Here is a 19190-nt window from a genome sequence, read left to right as displayed (position 1 = left end):
GCGACGAGGAGGGTCAAGGCGGTGCGATACCACGGGGCTCGGCACCGATCCGCGGATGACACATCATTCGATACGGATAACGTAAGCATAACGTAAGCTTTAAATGCCGGCAAGACTCCCCGCTCGAGGGCGACGCGCATCTCGAGGAGAAATGTTGAACGACCGAGGGATAACTCGAATTGCTCTCGACGTCTTTCGAGCGTCTACCTACTTTCGAGTCGTCTTTGGTCCACTCAAGCAACTCGTTGGTGACAAAAACTAGCTAAGCAGTCAGAACAGGAGCATCATGGACATGTCAACCGCCGCCACCCCGGCATCGTCGTCGACCGACATTCAACTCCCGATCAACCTCTTCACCCGTAACCCATCCCACACTATCCCTTCTTCGACCTATCTCTTGCCTTCCTCATGGCGTCGATTTCAGCTCTCTTCTCTGATCAACAAGGTACTCAATCCCAATGCTCCGATTCCCTTTGACTTTATCGTCGATGGAGAGTTGTTACGGGGCAGTCTGGAGGCGTACGTCAAGAACAGGCGCGGAGGTGACATGGAGAGCACGTTGCACGTCGAGTATGTCGAGAGTCTTTTGCCGCCCAAGGAGCAGGGAACGTATCCGCAGGACGATTGGGTGTCGGGCGTCAGCATCAAGCGACCAGGGTGAGTTCCAGGTTCGAGATACGTCTGGTCATTCGTTCATGCATGCTTACTTACATCTCGATTGTGTCTCCCGCGCTCAATTTTGACCATCAGCTTCATCCTTCTCTCTTCCTACCTCTCTCATGCCAAGATCATCCCCCTCACGCATCCCACTTCCACCGCCTCGGACGATGCTCAACCACCCTCGATAACCCTCCCGCTCCCCACCCGACTGGGATCGACCTGCACATCCTGGCTATCACCCCATCCTTCCCATGAAGCCTACGACCCGTCCGCTCCCATTCTAGTCGGAGCAGGCGGGGTGGACCGACAAACACACATCTTCTCCATCCCATCAGATCGACTCGTCGACCTCGCCTCCCACGTCGACCCTTCCGCAGGCTGCAAAGAGATCATGACGCTGCACCTCCACACGGGTCCCGTCTCTTCCCTCTCTCCCTCGCTCGACTATTCCAAAGTCCTCACTTCATCTTGGGACGGCCTCTTGGGTGTATTCAAGCTGCCGACCAGGGAAGAACCGCTGGAAGAACGACACGAAGTAGGGCCGGAACCGGGGAGTTATCTAACGGGAGTGGACAGGCGGTCGAAGAAGAGACGACTCAATGTCAAGGACGCTACCGCCACCGAGACACCGAATGGAGAACAAGTGAACGGGCTCCCTGCAGCCAACTCGGGTGGGTACCGAAAGTCACCGGAGATGGTCCTCAGGGGACACAACGGACGGATCGGGGGGAGTATTTGGGACAAGGAGCAGACTGGAACCGTCTGGAGTGCCGGATGGGATGGAAGCGTGAGGGGATGGGATGTGGAGAGCGGGGGTTGTGAGGTTGTCAAGGTGAGTTGTTAGAGTTTTCGATGGCTCCGAGGTGAAGGGAAGGGTGTGTCAGCTGAAAAGTATCTCGCATACGGCTTTTTTACAGCAAGGACCGCAAGAGCGAGCGGCGCTGTGCATCGATCAGATGGCTGGGACGAGAAGTTTGGTGACGGGTCACATGGACCGGGTCGTATGTCTTTGGGATGCTAGGGAATGTGAGTCGTACTTTTGGAGTCGTCTTTGATGTCAGCGAGGAACTGACCTGACGACGATTATTTATCGCCGCTTCAGCCGCCTCGGTCATCTCCCTTACCCTGCCGACCCCCGCAGCGACCCCCTCGGTGACAGCTCACCCGACCTCTTCCTTTACCCTCGCCACCGCATCGTACTCGGGGCACCTGCAGATCTGGGACGTCCGATCCCCGAAACAAGCCCTCTTTAGCGTGAAGAAACAGCCGAGGAAGGACAACAAGATTGTCGGGGGTGGAACGGGAGAGAGGTTGCTGAGCGTGGATTGGGATGGTGAGGTGATGATAGCCGGAGGGGAGGATGGAGAGGTTGGCGTCTGGAGCGCGAGGGGAGAGTAGGGGGGTGAGATAGGCGGGGTTGTCAAGTCTTAATTACGGGATACGATGTGCATGCATACGATCTATACTGGCAAAGCGTGGTATCTAGAGGCGGTATCATCCGAATCTCGTCTGGTGTGGTCGCGTGATTGGCTATCAGCGCGTGGAAGTAAGCGCAAAGTGGCGTCCTCACGACGATCTTTCGTTTCGAGTGAAAGAATTGGACGGCAACTCATCACATGATTGATAACATGATAATACGATCGCAATAAGATGAGCGCAGCACAATATCGGGAGAAACCGGAGCTTCTCAGTATGAGCAATACGTCAAAGGACTTTCGGTCATCATCCGTCCGTCAGGGGATGAAAGGGAATATGGCGGGGCTGTGTTGATCTTGCTCAACAAGTCCGGGTGAAATCGGACAATTGTGGCTTCAGACGGTATGCATCTCTTGTCTTTCCTTTTATGTTCGAATCGTGAAATAGGTGGTGAAGACCGCTAGACGACGCGCTCGGCAGCCCGCGGGCAAAAGTGGAGAGGTCAAGTGTCGACTGTGGGAGACCGGTCGACATTTATGAGTTGGGAAGCCTATCCGAGCTCCGAACAAAGGAGTTGCAGATTCTCTCAACTACCATCGCCAATGCTTCGAGTACATATCACAGGGTTCCGGCAGAAAACAACGCATGAGCGAGCGATGACTGGTCCTCGTATTGTCGCGAACAAAGACAATTCCCAATCTCGAATCTTCAACGCTATCTGATACAACTGAAGAACTCACAATGGCAGAATGGAAGAAATCGACCGTGCGCAACCAGGACCTTAAGCTTGACTGGCTCAGGAAGAAATGGGTGCAGGATGGGGCTGTCTTGGACGAGATCGCTAAGATGGTATACAACGTCGGAGGTCAACAGAACGTCGCTGATGTGGTTGTATACCCTACACCCAAGGCATGGGGTTTGTCGACATGCTTTCGTCTGAAGAAACCAAGGCACCCTGAAGGACAACAACAAGAGCATCCGGAAAGCGACTATGAAGTGCTTCGCGACCTGGGGCTCAACGACGCAGCGATGGAAAAGTTTCGGAAATTCGCGATGGACATGGTCAATGTATCGTTCGATCAAAGGATGATCAAGTTGGAGCTCCCTTGCGATCCTCGTGTCCTATGGCAGGACATCGAACCGGGATGGGTTCAGCTCATGTATAGGAAAGATGCCGAATGGGTAGGACCCTTCGGCGACTTCAAAACGCGAGTCTCCTGGCAGAGCCTCGCCGCCGGGCGCTCTCAGAAGGAGTCAGGGGATCAAGCTCCAGGTAGGGGATCGGGAGAATCCTTTGGCAGCTTTAAGGATGCAGGTACAGAGAGTCGGAGCGATGAGGGTGCCACCGACCTGACTGAGATGAGCAGTAGGAAATCAGGATCGAGCGATGAATTCGGTCCTTTCCAGGGTAGTCTAGCTTCCGACGGGTCTAGCGAAAACAAAAGCCTTCAGAAGTGAGAATTTCGCCGAAGTCTTCTTCAACGGTGTTCAATCCCGTGACTTGAATTGTTCGGTGTTTGGTCCAGATTAGTTTCGAGTGTCCGTCAGAAGTCGAAACACGTTGTACGTTTTAAAGCCTTGCGGATTTTTATCGATTCATAGCTACAGGGAATCAATACTTTTCACGCACGCATAGTTATCCGATGTCGCAAGTCATGTTGGGTCTGCTCATTGGCCGAAAGAAACGAATACTCTTTCATAAGACATACTCAAGTGTAGCAGTGATCCAATGTCCCAATACGTAAATCATAAAAAGCCTGTTGGTGAATAAACAGGATTTCTGCTCTTCAAGATTTTCGCGCAGTGAATACCCGCCTTGATCCCGATCAGGAGCTGGAAATCACGTATGAGGCTGAATGGTGCTCCTCGTAGCGAGACGGGGTCATGCACAAGTACGCAAGAAATGCATCACAGATGTATCAAGTTCGACCATCGATGGGTTTTAAAAGCGATATTATCCTTCCTGACACAGATGGAGATGTAGTGGGAATTGAAGCGCAGCCGCTACGAGCCGTTCGTGGAAGCCCGGCTCGAACGAAAATTTCCTGAAATCGAGTGCGAAAGAATATGTTAGCTGACACTATATTTACTCCAGCTTGAGGTAGATCGACTCAGGCGATCCTTATTCACGCGGTATGAAAGGCATCCGAAGTGTCGGCTTGACGATCAGCTGATATCGCGAACAAAAGGGTGCATCAAGGAGACTTCACGGCTGTGATGAACCGCCGATAATTAGGCAATAGTCTAGCAGAAAAGCGATCAAGACAGATATTCTTTTAGCCAATTGGATTCCACTAACGTGGGTAACATGGGCTAATGTCTCGCATCATATAAGATCAGAGACAGCGGGCATACTTGGCCATATAAGGCTTGCAGCACAAGGAGGAGATAAGCACGAATCAGATGCCGTCCGAGAGAGCCTCCCTGAAGTCTGAAAATGTCGAGAATGCAGCTACAGGGGACAACTACCCTTCGTGCACTACAGAGTCTGCTAGGAGGGATCCGGATCTGTCAGATGGATCTCCCGGGTTGTTTACCAACCGATAGTCTGGCAGTTATCAGAGTCATCGGCGAGCAGGGGGTTAAAGAGATCCTGAGCGATTTCGCCCGACCTGACCGGAATTTGAATCGATCCCGGTTCGAGTTATTCTCAGGCGCAAAGTATATCATCTTAGGTAGTCATTTGGGACTGTTGGTCAAACTGGATCTGTCTAGCCTTCACGTCAAAAACACTAGAGCCTGGTACAGTTACAGACTGAACTTCATCGACGTAAGCTATATAGCAAACCTTTTGAATACAGTATATAGATGCTCCGACGGATGTCAAATAGATAATTCGCAATAATTCATTATCGAATTCAGAAGTCTTTGAGCATGTATATATGCAATTATCCGGTAATTGTCCATCATGTTCATGCACATCTCCATCACTTCAGCGAAGACAAGCAAGCACATTCGATGTGAAGTCAAGATCTTGCCGTAAACAACCGTTCAATTCCTGTTTCCGCTGGGACAACCATATCACCATACATATTGTCATCCCTGCCGTTCGCTTTGCGTTAATAGTTACATACAGGTTGCAACGTCACAATCACATACTGTAGTACAAGGCGGTAAACACAGCCCAAGAGCCTTTGCCAGATTTCGAAAGTTGAGCAGAATGAGCGGACCCCACCTTGTCTGCCTTCCATCAGGTTATGTCAAGTTCCAGTGTGGAAATGTGTGCCCATATGTCGCATGGTGAGTCTTGCCGGCTTGCTTAATCTTGTGAGCCGGCATGTCAACCGAAAGACAATTTTTTTAAAGGGAGTCTGGGATTCCTGGTTCACAAATGCAGCTGGGAGTCACCGTCATGTCCCTAAGGAAGTAATGTCCTGCATTTTCAGATGACCACGTCATGGTGAAAAGGCGTAGTTAAGGCATTGTGATCTAATTACCCCTGGATCACGCACAAAATGCGACATCGCTTCCTTTGTCACTTACAGTTCTGCAGTGAGATCAAAGGGCTACGTACAGCCTACAAAAGGCTAGATGGTTTGAATAAGCATATCTACTTTGCCCCGTTCGTTCATAGATAGTACTAGATGAACGATCCCTTTATCAGCTGATTGTTCGCCTTCGAAACGCTTTCTCGAACCCAAAATGCCAAGATCCTTCTATAAACCTTCGTTTTACTTCTATGGTGAAAAGCATCTAGCGATCTTGCTCCAGGAGCTTGGCGATCAGGCATTCCGTGTACAGGCCGCAGCTTGGAAATTGCTGCAACCGCAGGATCCAGTTGACGACAAGTACCTCGGACCATCAGCAGTGTACAAATGGGACCATAATCAGAACGACTTCTTTGAGAGACCCACCAGAAACATCAATCTTCTCAGATACAACTTTCTCAACAGCTGTCGTCTATCTCTAGCAGGTCGAGGATTATTGGAAGGATTCTGCGGGACTACGGCGCTACCCGGAGATTCGGTGCTGAGGAATAACTGGGCCGAGACTGGGAGGGTCGAGGTATTTTGGCACGTCGGTTTGAATGGCGGGCTCAGGCTCTTGCTCTCGATTGAATCGTCTTCGCCAAGAGGCTCAAGGACGGAGCGGACGGAGCGAACCGTGGCCATGTGGACACTGAACCCCGAGTCACACGATGATACCACCACCATTGAGTCTGGTGGTCGTACTCAGATGTCAAGGTCGAATTACGGAGCGAGTACCGTAGAGGAGGTAGAAGCAGCAGAGACATCTATTGGCCAGCGGAGTTCAACTGTTTCCAACTTGATGTGAGGTTCTGTTTTGATGGGAAATCAATCGTGTGTAGCTACTGTTCGCGAATATATTAGTGCTTTCATAGCCCCGATGTATCCGTATTCCTGTCATGCCATTTGTTTAGGGTCAGCAGATCTATCCCAAAGAGATATATCTCCGCCTGATAAACCTCTAATTACGATAAATGTCGACATCACTAGGCACGCGATATCATGTGCCTGTCTGAGCTTCTCGGGCAAATCCGTTTGTACGGTCGTATCTTAAACCCTGAATAAAAAATCAGGTTGTCAAGGGAACAGGCGCTCACTGATCATTACTGATCACTACATGCGAAACCGAACCGCCGCCGCATTCCATAGAGTGGCGTTTTAGACGATGACGAATCTCGATCAGTAGTCACGTGATCCCAATACCGAAGCGCAGCCAGTCCAGATCGAACTGAGACGCCAGGGTATATAATCACGGAGTATGGAGCTCACAGACTAGATCGCATCAACACCCACACACGCTCTCATCTTCAAACCTTCATCCTAACCGTCAATCCCACACCCGTCTTCTCCTCAATCTCACCTGGTCGCCGGACGTCCACCTCCTGCTCTCTTGCTCTACCTTTCGGATATATCCGTCGCTGTTGATCAGAACCCAAATCTCAATACAGTCGACGCTCGAGTAGCAGCAGCCAGCGATACCTGTGACTTCACATCCCCTTCTCCTCGGGTGATTTCGAGTTCCAATCAACTTGCATCTCACTGCCGTTGTTTGACAGCGCTCTGAGTACAATAGCGACTTGCACCTCAGCCCTTACGCTACCTGAAACGTCTCGGGTAACCCCTTGATCGATCACCGCGGGATTCTTTTTGTTCGACTTCCGACCGCGCGACACCTCCCATTTCGAGTCTTCTTTGTCTTTTCTCGACGGTGAGTACCTGCTCATATGACCACTTAGTCTCGCGCTATTCTCATGCTTCCCCCCTCATAGTCTGTACGCTGGTCGTACCCATAATCAGGTCTAATCTGCGCTAGTCCATATCGTCGAACGATCGAGACTGATCGACTCATCTCACGAGACACTATCGAATCACATAACACCCTCTGCGATAATATGAAGCTCCTTCAACTCTCTTACTTTTTGACCCTGGCGGTCTCCGACTTGTTCGAGTGTGGTCTGGTACCTGTTGAAGCCTGTGAGTGATAACTGCGGATTGCCACCGCTTTCCGAACCATCTTAGTGAACTGACGCTGTCATCTGTAGCTCCTCTACGAATGGTACACCCTCGAAAACGTCACGAGATCGCCGCATCGGTCCACCGTCGGACATCCAACAAGGCGCTTCAATTCGGAAAACAGGCGATTGATAAGAGACAGGAATGCGAATACGGCACTTGGAGATGTCAGGGGCAAGACCTCCAACGTGAGTATCCCTGTTCCTTTTCGCACAACTTGTCGCATTGCGAGCAGCTGATAGACGCGTCTCTGTATGTTGATTTCCAGGCTGCCTCGGAGGTCAATTCGGGACGATGCGGACTTGCGCTGCCGATCAGGTTTGCACGACCGAAGGAGGAGACACTGGATGCATCTGGGCGTGGCAGAAGACAGCAGAAATTGCCAGCCCCAACGCCACAGCGATGTCAACCTTGATGGTATCGACGTCTAGCGGCCCGGCTGTGACTTCTTCCAGCAACTCAAAGACATTTTCCGACACATCTGTCTCGGGATCTTCAAGCATCTCTGTATTTGTTCCCTCTAACACCGTCGATGCTTCAACTTCCGGCTTCACGATGACCTCATCTTCCAGCACCGCTACCTTCGCTTCCTCCAGCACGGCCGACATCTCTTCGTCCAGCGACGTCATGGCTGCTCTCGCCAGTAAGACGAGCACTGCTTCCTCCAGCAGTGCCGACTCGACCGTACCTTCCAGCGCTTCCGCTTCGAGCCCGACTGATGTCAAGTGGAACGTGCCCTCGTCTACTGTTCCTACACCCACCTCGTATTCATCGGTGGTGGCTTCCAACTCGACCTCAACATGGTCCGAGCCCACTCACACTCAATCTCACAACCTCTCCACCCTCGTCCCGGAACCTACCTCGACCCCACTTCCGAACCTTCGCAACTCGCACTACGTCATTTACTCTGACGCTTGGCTCACCGAGATGCCGCACAGGTCGGCCGTCGAGGGGTTCAACAAGTTTATCCTGGCGTTCTGGTTAAGCGACAAGGGCGCCGTCGATAACGCCGCCTTTTGGGAGCGGCTGAGCCAAGCGGAACAGGCAGAGGTCATCAAGGGGTACAAGGAGGCGGGGATCACGTTGATGGTCTCGGCTTTCGGTGCTACCGGTGAGTCGCAACGAAGACGGCATCTTATCGAGAGCGACAGCTGACGCACGACGACGCCTTTGTAGACAAACCTATCACTGCCGGAAAGGACCCTATTGCGCTCGCCAAGTCCTTGGCCGACTGGGTCAAGAAGAACAACATGGCGGGTGTGGATATCGACCTCGAAGACAACGAGGCCATGAACAATCACATCTTTATTCCCTGGATCGTCGGTGAGCGCGTTACAAGTCTCAAGATCTGGTCATACGAGCATTACCGACTGACAGTTCTATACCCGCCTCGACGTTGCAGCCTTTCAGAAAGAACTCCGGTCGCACCTTCCGGCTCCGTATCTGATCTCGCACGCTCCGCAAGCGCCATGGTTCACTTCGGCCAACAAGTGGAAGGGAGGTTACCTGCAGGTCCACCGGGAATGCGGGGACGGTATCGATTTCTACAACGTGAGCTACTTTGCCATTTTACCACGCGCTGTCAACAGGTGGCTTTTTGACTGATCGAGGATCGTTTCCGCGTCACGATCCTAACAGATTCAATACTACAATCAAGGAGATGACCAGTACCATACCTGCGAAAACCTCTTGTTCGACTCGGGACGTCAATATCCCGACACGTCCGTCTTTCAGACCCACAATGTCGGTGGGATCCCGCTTCACAAGCTCGTCATCGGCAAACCGCTGACCCGAGGGGGCGCGGCGAACGGGTACATGGAGCCGGAAAAGCTGAAACGGTGTGTAGGGTTGGCGAGAGAGAAGGGGTGGGATGCCGGGGTCATGTATTGGGAGTGGGACCATACGGCTCAGGGGGCTTTAAGGGCCGTGATTGGATAAAGATTGAGCGGAGCGGTCGAAACATAGATCGCTCGGTTGTAGTACCAAGTTGTAGTCATTTTGTAGCCATATGCATCGTGTTCGGACACGATCTTTCACATTAGGTCGTTTATTGTATGTTCGAAGCTCGAGTGATAAGAAGCCGAGTATGCGGAATGCCCGGATGTACGGTGCAGTTGCGAGACGAAGCAGAAGCAAACGGATGTGATACTGGGCCGGAATGTCTCTTCGACGATGTTTCACCTCGACATGCTTCTCGGTTTCACGATTGCATACGATGATGCCTACGATCGACAACAAATGCAACAAACAAGACGCGAGAAGTCGATCATGACTCTTGACAACCGCTTCTGACGTATCGGTGTTACCCCTCGTGAGATTCGATAGAAACGATACGCGCGCTTTGTCATTTTTTAAGGAGGACGACGCGCTTCTACTTGAACTTTACGTTCCGAGCCAACTGCTTTGAGGCGCATGGTCGCTGCACTTGCGTTTTGGGTGTTTCGACGGGATTACTTTGCCCGAAGCGGGTGCTGGGCGCTGGTTGGCTGCAGCCAGGAGGTGCCCGGGGTTGTAGGTGGTGTCAACGTGATGGTGGATGACGATTGCGAGCTGCGAGTGGTTTGGCAACAAGGTCGAGGTCGAGCGTGTGCACTTTGTACAGAGAGTAGCGTCTGAGATCGATTGAATAGCTTTTTTCCCGAGAGTCTTTCCCAAGAGAGTCGATCCTCGTCAGCCACACAAGGTAGGTAGGTTGGCCCTCGCACGCGCGCGCGCACACACAGCTGCCCCCCAACGACTGACACTCGCGACCTCGACCTCGACTTTCACGACCTCGTAACAGAACCCCTTACCTACCCTTCGCTCTTTTTGGGTCAACCCTCTACAAGAGAAAGCAAAAACAAAAGGAAATCACTTCTTTTTCTCTTCAAGGGTATCCTCTTTCAAGATGTCCACCCAAGTCATCTCCAGGAACCCCTTCGACTTGCTCGGAGGTTAGTGTGCTCGAACAGGCCGGGTCTCTCGATTTCTCTTCCTCTTCCGTTTCAACTTGGGATCTGTACGATGAGGACGAGCTGAGGGGTCGACAGGATCATACTCGCAGCAGGAGACAGGACGTGAGGTGCAATAGGAAGCAAGATGGAGCGATGAACGGGTGCTGCGAGGATGATGCCGGAAGGAACGTCGGCCCGGATCAAACACGTCACACCACGTATTTCAGGCTCGACAACGAGACATGGACATCGACTCGAACCGTCTGGGCAATAATCCAATATGATCCGAGAGCCAGCTCGGCTCTCATCAGTCAACCCACCCAACCTCCATTCGAATTACCAAATTCTCCAAAACCTCGAGCCATATCTGACTCCTTTCGCTTCTTTCCATAGACGACGGTGAGACCCCTCGACAGGTCGCCGCTCCCAAGGCCGCCCCCGCCGCTGCCCCCAAGGCTGCCCGAGAGGTCCCTGGCTCCAAGACCCCCGCCAACAACTCTAACAACAACAAGACCGACTCTGCCAACCGTGGAGGTCGAGCTGGGTACTACAACCGTGGAGGACCCAGGAACGTCTTGAAAGGCGAGGGAAAGACTAAGCCTGCCACCGATGCCGAGGTTACCACCGTCGACCCCGAGTCGGGTTTCGAGGGCGAGCGAAGAGGTGCGTTGCAACTTTTGCGGTCGATACACGTTTGCGTAGGGAGAGAATATGCAGGGCTCACACGACATGAACATCGTCGATCTCCTTTGACAGCCCCTGGCAAGAACGAGCGAGGACAAGCTCGTCCCCGTGGACACGGTGAGGGTTCCGGCCGAGGCCGTGCTACCCGAACCCGAGGCCGAGGCCAAGCCCCCGGTGCCGGTTACCAGGGTGGAGAGAGGCGAAACGACGGACGTCGATCCGCTCACGCCCTTCCCGACACTGAGAAGAGGGTCGCTTCCGGTTGGGGAGCCGAGGACGGTGCTGCCGAATTGACCGGTGGGTCCGGGACGTGACGAGAACGTATAGAGGGATTCGAAGCTGATTTAGAAATGCTATTTAATGATCTCAGCCGAGGTCGAGGGTGCCACTGACGCTACCAAGGAAGCCGCCGAGCCCCAGACTCCCTCCGGTGTGAGTACCGCTGGCTCACATGGATTCAAAACTCGTACACATGGACTGACCTATGATAACGTAACGGCATCGTCGTTTAGTGGGAAGTCTCTGCCGAGGCTACCCCTGCCGCCGCTGAGCAGGAGGCCGAGAAGAAGCCCGAAGAGGAGGAGGACAACACCAAGTCTTACGAAGAGTACCTCGCCGAGCGACAAGCCGCCAAGGACGCCAAGTTGGGCAAGTTGGAGGGACGACAGGTCGACGGAACCAGCGAGTTTGTCGGAAGCGTCTTCCAGAAGCAGGAGGAGGAGTTCTTCTCCGGTGCCAAGGTCAGTAGGGGGTCAGAGACGACATTCCGGTTCGAAACGTGCGGCCGCTGACGACGTTGACTTGTGATCTCTTGGCCATGCATCGTAGAAGGAAAAGGCCGCCGCTGCCAAGAAGGAGAAGGAGAGGAAGGAAAAGGTCTTCCTCGAGGTCGAGGGCAAGTTTGCTCCCCCCTCGCGAGGCGAGCCCCGAGAGGGTGGCCGTGGAGGTCGAGGTGGTCGAGGTGGATTCCGAGGTGATCGTGGATCCGACCGAGCTCCCCGAGGTGGTGCTTCCCGAGGTGGACGAGGCGGTGCCCGTAACAACGCTTCGAGCGCCCCCGCCGTCGCCGTCAACGACGAGTCGGCCTTCCCCGCTTTGGGTGCTTGAGCGTAACGCTCTCGTACCCGGCCGTTCCCTCTGCATCAAGCATGGGACGAGCCAAATACCCGGGTTTCGTGTTTGTCTCGAAGTGTCGGGGAGAATCCTCAAAAAAAAAAAGGACACCGGATTCTCCTCTCTCTCGGACGGTCTGTCGTGGACCCCAACACGAAGCAACGGATGAAACGATTTCGAATGAGACGCGTCGATGGACGATCGGGAGGCGGGTTTCTTTCTTTCTCTCGGTTTGCATGTAGTAGTGGGGAACGGATGACGTCGGCGTTGTTGAACACGGATCGAATTATTGCCAACGTCGGGGGGTGTGCGGCTTGAGTGTGGACCCGGATGCAAGACGACTGGCTAAGCTCAGGTCATCTGCGAATCGTTGTCCTTCATCGAAGTGAAAGTTGGCATAGAGTTTGAGACGTCACTCTGATGCGTGACTCAAGCTTGATTCTGCAACCGCGTCTCCAGGAAAGACTGCGTTCCATACATCGAACGTTACAAACGGTGGACCATACCGTCAAAATGAAATCGAGTATTGTGGATCAGGGGAAGGTTGTAGACGTCTCGTTCAAGCGTAGTGCGTCATGGCAACTTCTTGTTCGCCGCATTTGCTCTTGCATCAAGTGAAACGCAAGTGGCTTGCACTCAAGCGCATAGGTCGCGCGATCAAGAGCGTATGGGCAGGATGTCTTCCTCCCTGTCGGATCACATCGGTAAACGTTCGTCAGAGGCTGTGCATCGGGATCGATCGGACCTCCAAGACTAAGTAAAAAAAAAACGCTTCCTTGGTGTCACAGTTGTACATTTTCATAAGGGCCAGAATTCATCTCTTTCCTCTGACCAGCGTCGTCGACCCGTCTTCTCCGGACCACGCGGGTTGGATCACGACCAAGGGAGGAGCTTCGCCTGGATTGACCTCTCGAGCTAGCTCCGATTCAACAGCTTGGCGACGTCGTCAGATACATCTTCCATCTCGATCCCCTTCACGAACGAAGCCTCGGCATCACCCTGCTGGTCCGCCTGTCGAGAACCGTGGCTTTCATCTTGAACCCTCATCGCGAAACTTTGGTTATCCGCTTGATCGTCCATCATTGCGGCGGCAGGTCCCGCCTCGCGGATTATAGACGCGTCGTCTTCGACGCCGACATCACCAGACCGAGCGGGCTGGACCTGCACCGGCCTGTTTACTGGCATGACATCGGTCGTGCCCCCGACGAAGATATCTCCAAGCCTCGTGATTGAGAGGTCCGCATTGACATAGTCATTGAGCGCAAACTGATAGGTCGATCGGTCGTCCAGTATCGAGGATGGGCCGGTCTCACTTTGTGCCAGGTTTAATATGGCGGAAGGTTGTTCACCTGCGTTGTCCGGGCCCGCAGGCGATGCCTGATGAGAGGAGACACGGCTCGAGCCGGCCTGCTTATCCGTGGCCAATGAGTCGACGAGTGATGGGCCGTAAGCAGGCTCCAGGTCGTGTGGAACCTCGTCCGTATATTCATACCTCAGTACGTTATCCCATTCTGCCCGACATTCCTGTATGAAAACGTGATCAATCAGGGCTCATCTCGGAAGGCGACTGAACGTTGCATAATGCTCACCTCTGAGGTGACTTCGGGCTCGCCGCTAGCCTTCGCGCTATTGTTCACCTCCGCCGTGACCAGATCCCAATTAGCTTTGTCAATGCAGAGGTCGATGCCGGTTGTCCATAACTGCTTCTTCTCCTCGAGGCTCCATGGCCAAGAGCTGTTCAGATGCTGCAGGGTTACCAAACGACCCGTCGCAGCTTTGGTCTTTAGACGAGTGTATTCGTTTGCCCAGGTTTGTTTGATGCGCTACTCGCAATCCGTCAGTCACGCTCATTTATCCACTGGAGAAGTCGAAAGGCCCGACACGTACCCTGATATCCTTTTGCTCCTCCGCCGGACTGACCTTGGCCAGAACGTCGGCCATAATTTGCCAACCGTCACCCATCGTTGTCTTCAGAAGCATCTTCATCATCGTGACGTATGGCTCGAGACTCTTCCACCTCCTTCGAGATTCACATTTGAATCGCTGCGTCGGCAGTGTAACGGGAACCCTACTGATACGTCTTCCTTTGCTGGCTTTGGCAATCGGTTCTGCAGGAGGTTTCCGTTTGCGACCTTGCCTGCGCCTTTTTCCGTCGTTGTCGGGCGGGATCGACCCTTCCCCTGCTTCATCGTGAGCGAGATTGTCCGCCTCATCGCGAGGCAAATCAACGGATCCATCAGGAGCCAGATGTCCGGCTAGGAGTATCTCCGCAGAGCCTGAGATGCTGCTGCTATGAGATCTTTCTTTGCGTTTGCCTAGAACGGTAGCAGACGGATGTTTCGCCTCTTCCCCGGATTTCGGTGATGCTGCGACAATAGTCAAAGGATGACCTCCAGTCATGAACTCGTCGGCTGTAGAAGGTCCAGCCTGAGCTTCCTCCTGATCCTGCAGCGTGATCGACCTGTCCGAGACGAGGTCTGCAGCCTGTGCGGTATCAATACGGTCCCGAGCTGACTCCTGCGAGGATGACCGCATGGATATGTCTCCCAGCTCCTCTATACGCTTGTTCTTCTCCATCTGTTCCATTTGGTGACGTTGAAGCAGCTCCGCCATAGTCTGCAATTGGCTGGCCGGAGTTGTCCGACTCGGGCACGTATCGTCTATGATGTGAATGCCTTCCGGGTCGGCAGAAAGGGTTCTTCGCACCGAGCGCATAATCTCCTCATTTTCCCCGGTCTCGTTGCCCGTGAGAAACACATCGACCGACGGTGAATCCGTGACTGTCTGTTCGAACGAAGGAGATGCGACGATCCGATTCCGAGTCTCATTCAAAAGCGACTCTGTCGTCTTCTCAGGGGATCGTCCCGCAATGTCTGAAGCGTCCGCTGGAGACGGAATGTACAGTCCGGTAGATTGGAGATGCAGCTGGCCGTCTGACACACCCGCCGGGGTGTGTGTCGACCCTTCCGTAAGATTGTTTTGCCGCATCGATTCCTGAGTGTTGGTCTCGAAAGAGTGCTCAGAAGCTCAGAAGGCAGGGAAGCGTCTTCGACCACGAGAAGATATTATTGTTAAGGAAGGTCGCGGGTTGGCATATGTCTCACGCTCACGTGACCTGTCGTTACATCGACGAGTTACAGCTTGTTGTTGATCACACTGCCGTGAGGTCTATGACACCGCTACCGTACACGCTGAGCTTGAATGAACCCCAGAACCCAGCAGAGTAGGTCGACGCTACGACCACGTAAATCCCAGGCTCGAACCGCGTAGTCGGAACGAGCACGCCGGAAGCGGCGTTAGAATATGGACCTGAAGAAACGACCTGATCCCCGAGCGCTCCTCCTGGGTTGCGCTTGAACACGGTCAAGTTGATTGGTGTATCCGTGGCTTCGGCGAGCTGTAACCGAGCGCTAGAGTGGACAGTATGTTTAGCGGATACTGCATAGGTAGAAAGATGTAGCTTCCTGCTCACAATGCCGAGACCGGAGCGGTAACCAAGAGCTCAAATTTGGGATTGCTCTCGTATGCGCCAGCTGAGGGCCTTCCAGCCGCATTCTTTTCTGACCTATATCGGTCAGAAGAAAGCTTATAAGCAATCCGCACAGCAATCGAACTCGATGATAGCAAGTCTCACCAGGCACCCTTCATTACTCGTTGATGCATGCCAGCACCTTCTTGAGGGATGGCTGTGATCGATACTGGCAGATTCGCTTCGACCACAAGTTCAAAGTCGCCTAATTTGCCAGCATCATAACTGGAGACGATGATAGTATACGATCCAGCTAAAGATCGTGTCCAAGATGAAAGTGTCCTCTCAGCAGAGCAGCCTATGATCCCTTGGAAGCCCACTCACGGGAGATCTTGTCGCCTTCCGCTTGCGTGATGCCCCGTCGATATTGTCTGGAACCCATCACGATGTCTCTGGTCATGCAACTGACGACAATCGCCATATGAGTTCCTGAGCAAATCGTAATACAGGTCAGGGGCCGCTCACTTTGTCTTTCTCTTGCCGTCCCTCATGAGTTTGATGTCTAGGGGCAGTTTCCGGTTCGAGCTCGACAACGCGATTCTTAAAATCGCCTCTTGCTTATTCCCTCTGTCTATCGAGGGCCGAATCTCGAGCTTGTACTGAGGATTATTCATGAATGTGGGCAAAGTTGGGTTTCCGCCTGCTGAGCGCTCCGAGAAACTGCCTTTTTCCTATGGCGAACGTATCTTAGCTGTCAATCGCGATGCGACGCATTCCTGGACTCGACTGACCATGACCTCATACGGCAGCTTTTTTGGCAATCGTTTGAAGATCAGATTGGCATCCGAGTATGCGATTATACTATAGGTGATCGCTCGGTCTTTTGACGATTCGATGATGGGGGCGATTTTCAGGACGGCGCTTTCCCGTAAGCACGTATGTTTGACCTGCGGATACAAGCAATACCATCAGGTCGCAGCAAGCAAGGGTAATTCGCTGATTCGTCTTACGAGAACCAAGGGGCTGTCAAGGAAATCGACCTGCGCGTCGTGTCAATCAGCTGCACCCTTCGACAGGCCTCGAGATGGATTCCCTTACCTGGTCTGCTTCTTCCATTTTCCAGAATTCCCCTGCCGATACATCGTCTTCTTCGTCCACATGCAGAGCCATGGGGGGCTTCTCTCTAATACTTGCCTCGTTATCTGAGAAGTGGCGCACCAAGAGCAGCCACACCTCGGCACCAGGCAATTGCGATTCCACCTCGAGCCGATAAGTGGGCAAGACACGGTGTTCGGAAGCTGGCTCGATACGTCTGGTTGGAAAGCGGCGCATAAGCGGTCCAACCTCTTAAACTCACGCAGTAAACGAAGCTCACGAATGTAGATCTTTCATGTTGGCAAACAGTTGCGGATTCCAATTTAGCTCCAAAGTTTCGAAACGGTTGCAAATTTCGTCCCACGAGAAGATCAAGGTATCTGCTGGTCGATTCTTCAGCGTCGATTGCAAAACCCCTTGTATTCCACATGGAACTGGCTTACGAGGGGTATGTTCTTCTTCCACCAGAGTGTTGCGAAGATCACGGGTCCATTCCGTGTGTGATGTGGTACCCACGATGTCCGCGGGACGATTACGCTTCCAAGGGTTATCCACCCGAACTCTCCGTCGTCCGTCCATTTCCTCCCATACCTGACTAACCCCATAGGCATGCAAGGGAGCCAACCCAGTAGTTCCTCTGACGTTTCTTCCCGTACCTAGGGCTATGAGACAGGTCCCCCGTTCCTGACCGTCAATCAACCGTTTCCAAGTCCGCTCTCTCCTGAAACCAGGCGAGTTGAACTGCAGTCGTTCTGGTATCCAGGATGTCAAGGTGTACAGGTCGAGCGAAGGGATGGATCCCGGGAAATCATACCCTGAATGAAGCGTCATGTATGCCTTCTCGACCAAAGGCACCCATGCGTTAGCTATATCGATCGCTTGCTGGAGTTCCGGCTTGATAGGGTTTTCTTCAGCTTCTGCATCTAGCTCAGGGTCGCCTGTTGACGGAACATCCCGGACGACAGTAGCACATAGATGCACGTCCGGGTTGGTGGTCTGTGGTAGAGTATCGTCTATGACGACCTGCATGGCAGCGTTCAGCGTTGATAAGTACGACAGCAGTTCGGAATTTCTTACCGCTCTCCAACTGCCGTTGACGAACATTTTGGTCTTGTACCACTGCACATCAGCAGGCGCTGAAACTTTGTGCGACCCGCGAGGTATCGGCTCCAGACTCTCTTGAACCAGCTGAACAAGCGATGGCATTGGTGAATTCTGACGAGTCACATCTGAATTAAAAAGTCTCTGAACTTACCCGTCGGGTCCACTTCAGGTTGTGCTTTAAGCATAGCTCAAGACCGACAACGACTGAGCAATTCGCTCCCATTCCTTGTTCTACCTTGATGAGTCGAACCATCTCTTTCTGGTTCTGGGTGTTCGGTGAACTAGGTGCAGTCCCGCCCAAAGGTCGCCACTCTGGTCGATAGGCTGTTTGCTCCAGATTGAGGCCGGGACGCTTTCCATAACGCTTCGAAGGTCCGGCCTCGTTGGCGATCGAGTTGAACCATCCCGGTGCTTGAGTGTCATCCCATAACGGGACGAACACGCCGTTAACTGAGCTGGACTGCCGAAGCAGACTCGTCTGCGCTGCCTCGACGTTCAGCACGGGAACTCCAACCGCCGACTGGGTGATGATATCCTGTCCATTCTTGGCAACCTCTACGCCCATCTCCTTGATACGAGTCTTGATGAGCTTCCCTCTCTCCAAACACAGCCTCCACTTCTTCTTGGCCTCGTTCTTGTCTCCGATTTCAGCATCCTGCCTCGAGCTGGTCGTCACGAAAGAGATGGGCTCGGTGTAGGTCGAGGTTGGAGCGGCCAGTCCCGATGCCAGCAAGTTTGACCACAGTCCAGCTGCATGCAAGTATGCGGGGAATACTCTCTCCGAGAGGTTGATTGGGGTATGTTGGAGGCTGTGTTCTAGCTTGACGGCAGTGTTTGTAGCAGCCTAAACATCTCGCAAGGAGACACGGTCAACTCCGGTTCGCACGGAATCACGTATTTGCACCGTAGTCACTGACGTTTGCTTCAACGTAGCCTTTCGCCCAGGTATGGTAGCTCATGGAGTATGAGATCGCAAGTTCTAGATTTGAGACCTCGATCGGATATGCCACGGGGTGCATGATGCGCTGTGAATGGCTTCTATACGTACGACGAGGTCAAAGCTAGCTTGATGACGATCGCGATTGCCGGACTCATATCTGCTTCCGGTAGTCCCCGAGATCAAGACGTTGTCGGACGAAAGGACAAGACAGGCTTTCAATCTTTACTAGCTGTACAAGGGAACCTTCAAGCTCGCTAGAGGCTAGAAACGACTCGCTGTGCAAGCAGTGTCTCGAC

General features: G+C 53.0%; 7 protein-coding genes across 7 annotated transcripts; 5 read left to right on the top strand and 2 right to left on the bottom strand.

Annotated features, from left to right (window-relative positions):
* Positions 1 to 236: 236 nt before the first annotated feature.
* On the top strand, positions 237 to 2264 carry HD553DRAFT_284503 (WD40-repeat-containing domain protein). Its single transcript, XM_046178204.1, has 4 exons — positions 237 to 657; positions 751 to 1492; positions 1578 to 1686; positions 1763 to 2264. The coding sequence occupies exons 1-4, from the start codon at positions 287 to 289 to the stop codon at positions 2056 to 2058; spliced, it is 1518 nt and encodes a 505-aa protein (XP_046036572.1). The 5' UTR covers positions 237 to 286; the 3' UTR covers positions 2059 to 2264.
* Positions 2265 to 2560: 296 nt separating this feature from the next.
* On the top strand, positions 2561 to 3682 carry HD553DRAFT_311464 (uncharacterized protein). The gene has a single exon (XM_046179971.1). The coding sequence runs from the start codon at positions 2818 to 2820 to the stop codon at positions 3532 to 3534; it is 717 nt and encodes a 238-aa protein (XP_046036571.1). The 5' UTR covers positions 2561 to 2817; the 3' UTR covers positions 3535 to 3682.
* An 831-nt stretch (positions 3683 to 4513) lies between these two features.
* Positions 4514 to 6597, top strand: HD553DRAFT_324031 (uncharacterized protein; the record flags this gene model as incomplete). The annotated part of the gene is made up of 6 exons (XM_046181453.1): positions 4514 to 4846; positions 5153 to 5189; positions 5271 to 5316; positions 5562 to 5568; positions 5767 to 6347; positions 6534 to 6597. 6 exons carry the CDS (start codon positions 4514 to 4516, stop codon positions 6595 to 6597), a joined length of 1068 nt encoding a protein of 355 aa, XP_046036570.1.
* Positions 6598 to 7190: 593 nt separating this feature from the next.
* On the top strand, positions 7191 to 9815 carry HD553DRAFT_32433 (glycoside hydrolase superfamily). The gene is made up of 7 exons (XM_046181474.1): positions 7191 to 7251; positions 7313 to 7517; positions 7586 to 7744; positions 7825 to 8667; positions 8733 to 8879; positions 8959 to 9107; positions 9195 to 9815. Exons 2-7 carry the CDS (start codon positions 7436 to 7438, stop codon positions 9492 to 9494), a joined length of 1680 nt encoding a protein of 559 aa, XP_046036569.1. The 5' UTR covers positions 7191 to 7251; positions 7313 to 7435; the 3' UTR covers positions 9495 to 9815.
* Positions 9816 to 10144: 329 nt separating this feature from the next.
* HD553DRAFT_311461 (uncharacterized protein) lies at positions 10145 to 12390 on the top strand. Its single transcript, XM_046179970.1, has 7 exons — positions 10145 to 10239; positions 10339 to 10489; positions 10883 to 11152; positions 11246 to 11470; positions 11544 to 11605; positions 11686 to 11913; positions 12002 to 12390. The coding sequence occupies exons 2-7, from the start codon at positions 10444 to 10446 to the stop codon at positions 12278 to 12280; spliced, it is 1110 nt and encodes a 369-aa protein (XP_046036568.1). The 5' UTR covers positions 10145 to 10239; positions 10339 to 10443; the 3' UTR covers positions 12281 to 12390.
* A 662-nt stretch (positions 12391 to 13052) lies between these two features.
* HD553DRAFT_32284 (uncharacterized protein) lies at positions 13053 to 15318 on the bottom strand. Its single transcript, XM_046181341.1, has 3 exons — positions 14174 to 15318; positions 13876 to 14109; positions 13053 to 13810 (listed from the first exon to the last, which is right to left on the bottom strand). The coding sequence occupies exons 1-3, from the start codon at positions 15272 to 15274 to the stop codon at positions 13202 to 13204; spliced, it is 1944 nt and encodes a 647-aa protein (XP_046036567.1). The 5' UTR covers positions 15275 to 15318; the 3' UTR covers positions 13053 to 13201.
* Positions 15319 to 15338: 20 nt separating this feature from the next.
* HD553DRAFT_311440 (uncharacterized protein) lies at positions 15339 to 18957 on the bottom strand. The gene is made up of 13 exons (XM_046179969.1): positions 18872 to 18957; positions 18106 to 18798; positions 17928 to 18038; positions 17294 to 17873; positions 17131 to 17230; positions 16854 to 17067; positions 16766 to 16795; positions 16547 to 16702; positions 16281 to 16486; positions 16140 to 16219; positions 15921 to 16068; positions 15759 to 15851; positions 15339 to 15696 (listed from the first exon to the last, which is right to left on the bottom strand). Exons 1-13 carry the CDS (start codon positions 18911 to 18913, stop codon positions 15438 to 15440), a joined length of 2712 nt encoding a protein of 903 aa, XP_046036566.1. The 5' UTR covers positions 18914 to 18957; the 3' UTR covers positions 15339 to 15437.
* Between the last annotated feature and the right edge of the window lie 233 nt (positions 18958 to 19190).

The sequence above is a fragment of the Filobasidium floriforme genome, assembly GCF_021052385.1.
Source record: "Filobasidium floriforme strain CBS 6241 chromosome Unknown HD553scaffold_11, whole genome shotgun sequence".
Taxonomy (NCBI): Eukaryota; Fungi; Basidiomycota; class Tremellomycetes; order Filobasidiales; family Filobasidiaceae; genus Filobasidium; species Filobasidium floriforme.
This window is presented reverse-complemented; position numbering and strand designations above follow the sequence as displayed.